The following is a 9,029-nucleotide window of genomic DNA, read 5'->3' on the forward strand; positions in this document are numbered from 1 at the left end:
TTGACAAGAGAATTGCAAATTTTGTGAATATAATTAGAGGACAAGTATAATATTTATTTTAATAAATCAATTAAAGTTATACAAATAATTCACAGTACTTAAAAAAATAAAATAATACATCAAATTGAATTCATTTGGCATATACGTAAATATTATATATTATCATATCATGTCATATTCAGAATGATAAATATTAAATATCATTTTATTAAAATATAAATAAAATGAAATGGAATATCGTGTTTGATTGATATAATGAGATGGAAGATCTAAATTAGAGGGCACGTGATGCATAGAATGATAGAATGGCTTTATTTCTGAGCCGTCAAAAGGGGGTGTGTGGGGTCCATAAACACTGAAGAGGATCGTTCAGTCACTGTTTCGTATTGGATGTGGGCCCAACTGAACTTCTGCGTTGTCGTCACAGACATGAGCAAATTCAATTGAGGCTAGTAGAAATGATAAGATTTTAACAAAAAATTCAAAGTTTTGAAAGAATGTTAAGGCTATGTTTGGTTGAAAGGAAAGAAATAGAGAGGAAAGAAATAGAAAAGAAAGAAAGAAAAGGAAAGAAATTGAGTGGATTTTTATTTTCTTTAGATGTGTTTGGTTGGAAGGAAAATAAGAAAGAAAGAAATGTTATAAAAAGATAATTTTATCCCTATATTATAATATATATTGAAAAAAGTGAAGGGGTAGTATTGGAAGTATAGAGAGAAACATTAGTTTTCTCTCCATTTTCTTTCCAATGTTGGAGAGAAAAAAATTGGTGGGTCCCACCACTTTTTTTTCCATCCATTTTCTTTTCCCTCAATTTTCTTCTCCAACCAAACAATAAAAAATAATCATTTTTCTTCCTATTTTCTTTCCTCCCTTTTCTTTCCTTCCATTTTCCACTCAAACAAACATAGCATAAGTGTATTAAACAGGGGTATGCATATTTCGGTCTGGTTTAAAAATTTGGTTCGGTTTCAAATATTTTAAGGAATAAATTTGTGTGATTTTATTTGGTCTAGGTTGGATAAGAGTTTTAAAAATAGATTTGGTTATTATTTTGGGTTGGGTTTGGGTCATAATTCGAGTCACCTGAATTTGGTCTGGTGGTCCGGTCATCATACATAATTAATATTTTGTATTATTAGTGATGAATGATGTTTATTTTTATGTAAAATTTAAGTATTGTAAATTTTAATATTTTGTACTATTAGTCATTATAAGACTATAAGTTAATGTTTTATGTTTAAAATGCATAAGACTTTAGAATAATGCATAATACTGTGTTATTTGTATTGATTTAAATATTCGGTTACTTAGGTATTATTAGACAATATTAGTATTGATTATGGTTATGCTGTAATTTTAGAGAAGAGTTGGTTCTTGTTATATTTTTCTAAGAGAATTTTACCATGTCAAATAATGGTTAGAGTCTTAAAAATTGGATATTTTCACATGCTAACTTACAAGAAAGTATTAAGGTAATTTAATGTTAACGGCCCGGTTTTCATCCGATTTTTATCCGATATAATCGTGGGCCGAAAGTATATAGGTTTTATTGCGTCTAGGGCCGGATTTGAGTCTGACAAATAGACTCGGTAGATATTTCGAGTCATGTATAATATATAAAACAAATAAAATTTAAAATTAGGTAAATATCTTAAACATAATTTAATTATACATTTGTTTTAGTTATATCTCTATGTAAATTAAATTAACTTAATTCGATTTAGATTAAATATATGTAATAAATCGAATTAACTATATTTAATTTATATATATTACACAAGTGATAAATCAAATGAATTTGATTCAATTTATATATATTTAGTCTAAATTAAATTAAATTAAATTGATTCAATTTATATAAAAAATATAAGAGTAAAGTATCATTTTTGTCTCTAACGTTTGGGGTAAGTCTCAAAATTGTCCTGAACATTTCAATCGTTCTATTTAAGTCTATAACGTTTCAAAATTGACTCAATGTTGTCTTGCCGTTAGGGATCCGTTAATAAAATTAACGGCGGGACAAAATTGAGACGATTTTAAAACGTTAGAGGCTTAAATAGGACGAAAACGTTGGGGACAAAAACGATACATAGAAATAAATTTTAATTTTATCCTTCAATAATATCAATTTTTTTACTATACATAGTATTCAATTATTTTTTAATTACATCTAAGTAAATTACACTTAATCATATTACTTTCATTCTAAATAAAATATTTTTTTAGAATTTTACTTTTAAATATTTTTAGTTATCATGAAATTTTTGTAGAATGGCTAGTATATAAACTTGTGAGAAAGAAAAAAATAATATATATACAATAAAATATAAATTATACCTTTTGTCTCTAATGTATGAAAATTCTTTAAAATTATAAAAAAATTATTTAAAATAAAAATAATGTAATCTTAGATGTAATTAAAAATTAATTGAATACTATGTATAGTAAAAAATTGATATTATTAAAAGATAAAATAAAATTAAAAATTTTTATGTATCGCTTTTGTTCCCAACGTTTTCGCCCTATTTAAATCCCTAACGTTTCAAAATCATCTCAATTTTATCCTGCCGTCAATTCTGTTAATGGATCCCTAACGGTAGTACAATATTGAGTCAATTTTAAAACGTTAAGAACTTAGATAAGACGATTGAAATGTTATGGACAACTTTAGAACTTATCTCCAAATGTTGGGGATAAAAACGATACTTTACTCAAAATATAATTAAGAGAGGTATGTAACTGAATTGTGTTTAGAATATTTGTATAATTTTAAATTTTATTTATTTTATGCATGTAAATTACCCCTCCACCAGTAGTTTACAAAATTGTGTTTGAATATTGTATTTGATATAGAAATATAGAATAAAAAACAAAAAATTAGAAGGAAAAAAAAAGACGAATATCTTTTGTCTGAGCTGAATTTCATTACTCAAAGCTATAGTACAAGTAATTTAACATTAGATCAAGCATGTAGGCACCTAAATAATCAATTGTATATTATTATCACATTAATTTAATTAATATATAAATATAATTAAATAATGATATAAAATTTTTATACTATTAATATTAGTATTTAAAAAAAAGTAAATAAGAATGTAAGTTAAAAATAGTCAAACAATGGAAGTTATTTTTCTCTCACCGTTAAAACAAACCACATTCATCTCAATTATTAACATGCCTGTAGAGTTATATATTTGTATCTACTAATAAAAACAAATCTTGGGTGCTAGCTCAGCTATACATACAAGCTATACTAGTGCAGTGCTAGAAGTTAATTAAGGGTGAATGTGGACAATAAGGAAGATAAGAAGGTCATAATAATACACCAAAAAACATATGAATGCATGGCCAGGCTGGCATGTCAAAGGTAATTGGCAATAGTCTTTTGGCTTCAATGTGCTTTGTACTATTTCAACAGAGCTAAGATCTTTTCTCACGCCAAGGTTTCTCATTTCATTGGTTCCCTATATATAACAAAAAACAAAATAATAATAATAACAATATTTCACAAATTTATTATTAAGGGATAAGCTCTTTTGACAATTGACTTCAATTTCCACTTTGCTTTCGAAAATTCTTTGCAATAACTTGGTTTGAAAAAAAGCAAAGAATGAATGGGCATCCATGTTCTCATTGCTTTAGGTTGTGGTACATATATATGCATGGGAATAGAGTTGAACTAAGGGAGTGTATTTCTAGATCAACTAATGTTCAAATTAAAATTAAGTGTTTTTAATTTCAATGTGAAGATTAGATTTCTTATCTTAATTCTTATCCACGGGAAGAAATATACTAAAGGATAAAGTTATTTAATTTGACCTTAGGGGGGAAAAAGTCTTTTCCTTGAAAAGCCGTACTGAGGTTATTAAGAAAAGTAAAATAAAATATATAAAAAAAAGGAGAACTATATTATTTATAGTGGAGAAGGGACAAGGGAGTTAATGAGGTATGTAGCTAAGTATGTATAAATTGCATTGGTACATTTTTATTTTAGGAGTGTTAGGGGATCAGTACTTTTGTTAAATTTTGGTTAATATTTAATTATAAAAAAATTGAATAATTTTACATTATTAGATACAATCTCACACTATTAAAAATATTATTGATGGTTAATTGATGGCTAAAACTCACAAAATTTACTGGTCTCCTATATTTTTTCTTTTGTATTTCATCAATTTTTTTTAAATTTTTTTATTTTATAATTTCATTTATATTTCAGGAGAGAAAGTAAAGATAAGAAAATCATGTCAATCACTAAGTGAAGTACCATAAATTAAAAAAATTATAGAGGGTTGGATATTAGAGATATAGAAATAAAAAACATTGAAATAGTCTTTTAATGGTAGTTAAGATTTTCTGATAAGAATGAGTCATTGCAAAAAAAGGTGGTTGGGTGTTATTATGAAATTGATTTGAGTTTGCATGTTTGAAATCATGACTATAAAAAGTCGAATAGACCATGAAAGAATATCATTTTTACGGTGAAGGAATGTGATTAAAAAGTTCTCTTTTTTACTATCATATAGACTATTTGACATAGTAGGAATATGATTAATTTAAAAAAAATGTGTCTTATAACTATAGATGGAGTCACATAGAGCATAAAAATAAAAATAAGATGAACATGAGAAGTGAGCTCAAGAAACATCTAAGGAGGTAAAATTGGTAGCAATGTGTTATGTTTTTGTGTGATCTAAATAGATTTGACTATGTAATAGATTTTATGGGTGATCTGAAAATGAAAATATCAAATTATTGTGAGACTATGATAATTGGAACTCAGAAAGCATTGCAATTCATGTTGGAGGAAGAAAACGTGATTGAAGAATAACTCACAATTATTATTGATAATAAGAATGTGGTGTAATGGATTGAAGGAAAGTTTTACGAAACAGAACAAGAAACTTGAGTAGCATATTTCAAAAAATGAGCATTGAATCAAGGGTCAAAGGATAGTTTAAAGAAAGGAGAACTTGGGAACAAATAGTTAGGACAAATGATATGTAGGAGTTGGTCCCAGCGAAAAATATGAATAATGTGAAAAAAGATGCGCATGGATCCAGTAGCGGCAAGAAAGCCTTACAAAATGAACATGAAGAAAAATTGCATCATAGTGACAAATAAAGAGACTAACTTTTTTAAAAAACGAAAAAAGATTGTGGATAATCTACTATAATGATTAGATGATATGTTTGTTTTTTAATATAAATTTAATTTTTCTTAATTTTAATTAATAAATAAGACCCTCAAATTTGAGGAGTCATAAAATTTGTAAAGTAAATTGACAGTCAAATTTAAAATATTTTTTATTTTCTCAAATTCAATATAATAAATATGAGGGTTTGTGAATTTCACATCATGATAAATATACTTCAGAAGTATCACAGAGAGAGAGAGTTGATTATTGTTGTTAAATCTGAACTGCAGTGTACAATGTATAGTGGTGTTGCTAGTTAGTGCTAGCTCACCACAGTCCTAATTATCTTAACAGTTCTAACTTCCTTAACAACATAGCTTAATAGAATTGTATATTACCTAACTATTTATTAGTTTCTTCTGATATCATCCCTTAACCTAAAGGATGGTATCTTCCTGGCATTCCTTCTCCTAACAGCCTCCCTTGACTCAGAGTGTGGGGTTTGTGTCAACCACTCGAAGCTTCGGTCAGAAGTCAAGAAACGCGGTCTAAGGGAGTGGTTTGGTAAGTATTTCCGCAAGTTGATCCTGTGATGGGATGTGAATTACATGTGCAAGCTGTTGCACCACTCTGTTTCTCACAAAGTGGAGATCAATTTCAAAATGCTTCGATCGACAGTGGAGAATCGGATTCTTGGTCATCAGCACTGTGCTCTAATTGTCACAAAACAATGTTGGTGCTGAGCTAGGTGGTAGATGCATCTCTTGTAGCAGTTTTTTGCAACCAAATGGTGTCTGTCATGGCATCGGCTAGAGCTTGGAATTCAGCTTCAGTGCTGGACCTAGAGAATATCTGTTTCTTTCTGCTGGACCAAGTGATCAGGTTTGAGCCAAAGAAGACACAGTACCCTGAGACAGACTTGCAATCATCGGTGTCCGTGGCCCAGTCCGAGTCACAGAAGTTCATGACCCTCAAGCTATCACTCTTATGCAGCTGCAGCCCCATATTGATTGTCCTAGCTAGAAAATGAAGTATACGTTTGAACGCTTTCCAATGTTTGTCTGTTGGAGCATGCATGTACTGGGACACCTTACTGACAGAGTAAGCAATCTCAGGATGAGTGATGGTGGTGTACTGAAGCCCACCGACCACTGACCGGTAAAGTGAGGGATTGTGAAACGGGGAGCTGGGGGTTGCTGTGAGCTTGGGACTGCTTAGCATGGGAGTTGGGACTAGCTTGGAGTCACGCATGTTGGCCCTCCCTAGGAGCTCTTTGATGTACTTTGACTGCTTGAGAAGAAGAGCATTCGGTGAGCTTCTAACCACTTTAACTCCAAAAAAGAAACTCATTTCACCAAGATCTTTAAGGGTGAAGACTACATGCAGTTGGCGAATTAGGCCTTCAATTTCCTCTGCACATGGGCCAGTAACAAGAATGTTGTCAGCATAAGAGAATAGATAGATAGTGGACGTCGAGCTGTGGCGTACAAAGAGACAGGAGTCAGAGGTGGAACTTTTGAAGCCAAACTGGTGAAGTGTGCTACTCAATTTTAGGTACCACGCATGAGGCACTTGCTTCAACCGGTAGAGTGCCTTTTCCAATTTGTAGACAAGCCCAAAACCGAGCTCATATCCCTTTGGCTGTACCATATGTACGGTTTCATGCAGATCCCCATTAAAGAAAGCATTATTAAAGTCAAACTGTCTGACTTTCCAACTATTGGTCATTGCAACTGCTAGAACTGTTCTCACTGTAGCAGGCTTAGCAACTAGGCTTAGCCTCTCTTTAGTGAAACCCCTTAGCTACTAGCCAGACTTTATATTTTTGCACCATGCCATCAGGCTGCCGCTTCACACGGAAGACCCATTTGCACCCTATTGGGTTGGTACCAGCCGTTGCAAGAACCAGATCCCAGATCCGGTGTTTCAACAATGCACCAAATTTCTCATCCATCGTAGCCTTCCAGTACGGCGAGCTGAGTACCGGAGATACTGAAAGTGGTTCAGTCTCGGTGAGGTCCAGACTCACAGAGTTCTGAAGCTGCAGATGATACACTTTTGGTTTGAAGATGCCAACACAAGATCTGGTGACCATCGAGTGACTCCAAGGAGGAGCTGGTGCCAACGGATCTGTTTCCATAGTTAACCCTGCATCTGTACAAGAGGAAAACACAGCAAAACGAGGACATAAATCTGTATTGTTAGATAATGAACAAGGATTAGCATCGCTAGTATTGTCAATCAACTCTATAGCACGGTTATTAGGGGTGGGGATGGCACCAAGAGTGGGCAAGGGAAGAGAGCTATAACCTTGAGCAGTGGCAGCAGGATTCAGGAGAAGATCGGCCACAGGAAGCGATGAGATGCCAGGAGAGGGATCAGGGGATGGATGAGAGGGGTCTGACTTTTGAGGGTCTGAGGACTGGAGGGAAGAATTAGAGGACAGAGGGGAAGCCAAGAGCTGTGAAGCAAGTTTGAAGAGTTGAGTGGATATGGCGTAGGGTTGATGAGGGATTGCACAGGTAACTTTTTGTTTTTGCAGGCTGGGAAAGAGGTTCGAAAAAGGAAAATCGGTTTCATCAAACAGCACATGCCTAGAGATAAGAATTTTTTCAGATTGTGTCAAGCACTTGTAACCTTTATGAAAGAATGAGTAACCAAGAAGCAGGCACTTTATGATCTTAAAATTAAATTTGTGAAGTTGGTAATGCCGTAACTGTGGGTAACACAAGCATTCAAAGTTTTTGAGAGCTTTATAGTCTGGGATTCGGTGATGTAGTAGTTCAAGGGGGAATTTGTGGTTGGTGACAGAAAAGGGCAGCTGATTTTTCAGGTATGTAGCAGTGAGAAAGGCCTCATCCTAGAACTTCAGAGGCATAGAGGCTTGTGAGAGTAGGGTAAGTCCTATATCCGTTAAGGAATAACTCATTCTATGGGCAATTTCATGAGTATAGGGACAACTCATTCTATGGGCAATTTCATGTTGCATCAATGTCTTCGTGAAGTTTCAGGTGGTGTACTCCTTCCCATTATTTGTCTGCAATATTGTAATCATGCAACCTGTTTTATTTTCAAAGAGCAATTTGTATTGTAGAAATGCTTGATGTGCGTGAGCTTTATTGTGCAAAAGGTAAAGGCATGTGTATTTGGTAGCTACATCAATGAACACTATATAGTGCCTATATCCAAAGCCACTAATTACAGGGGCTAGACCCTAAATATCCGTAAATACCAGTTCCAAGGGTTGAGTGTAGGTAGTTTTAGAATTTGAGAAAGGTAAATTGTGATGCTTGCCATAGCAACATGCACTGCAAAGGCCTTTTGTTACTTAAGAGCTGTTTTTATTGACTTCACGACTAGTAATATTACACAGTTTTATCACTGTTTGTACACTATGAGGAGCTGGATGTCCCAACTTTCTATGCCAAACATAAAAAATTTACACTGACTTAGACCTATAATTACTCTCTTCTAATCCTACAATGTAAACAGAATTTTCAACAGTGACTTTTGCAATGGCAGCATTGACTTGAGCCATATCAACATTGATAATAGAACCTTCACTTAATTCTAAATTAGAACTTAAGCTACAGCTGTGTTTTGTTGCATTTACAGTACTGTTTTTGTGGTTAGTGGAAACTAGGTAACTAAAGTTGTATGCACTAGACCTATTGTTGCAGCCCTCACTCTTTATTTTTGAGGTAGTACTGGCTTGGGCCTTTGCCAATACTCCAATAGCATCAAAATGATACAACCTTTGCCTAAGAGAGCCTTGGAAAAATGTCTTTCTTGTCTCCTGTGATTTAACAAAGTATAGATGGCCAGAATTTAAACAACACTCGGTTATCCAAAGCAAATTTTGCCACACTGATAAGATTCTTAAAGA

The 9,029-nt window shown here is 32.9% G+C and overlaps 1 protein-coding gene across 1 annotated transcript; it reads right to left on the bottom strand.

Annotated features, from left to right (window-relative positions):
* Nucleotides 1-5,887: 5,887 nt before the first annotated feature.
* LOC107471904 (uncharacterized mitochondrial protein AtMg00810-like) lies at nt 5,888-6,871 on the bottom strand. The gene has a single exon (XM_016091472.1). It carries the CDS (start codon nt 6,869-6,871, stop codon nt 5,888-5,890), a length of 984 nt encoding a protein of 327 aa, XP_015946958.1.
* Between the last annotated feature and the right edge of the window lie 2,158 nt (nt 6,872-9,029).

The sequence above is a fragment of the Arachis duranensis genome, chromosome 1 (assembly GCF_000817695.3).
Source record: "Arachis duranensis cultivar V14167 chromosome 1, aradu.V14167.gnm2.J7QH, whole genome shotgun sequence".
NCBI classification, from domain to species: Eukaryota; Viridiplantae; Streptophyta; class Magnoliopsida; order Fabales; family Fabaceae; genus Arachis; species Arachis duranensis.

Bases quoted from the DNA above. Each gene is read 5' to 3' on its own strand.
- LOC107471904 (XM_016091472.1), bottom strand. From the start codon at position 6,871: ATGACCAATAGTTGGAAAGTCAGACAGTTTGACTTTAATAATGCTTTC.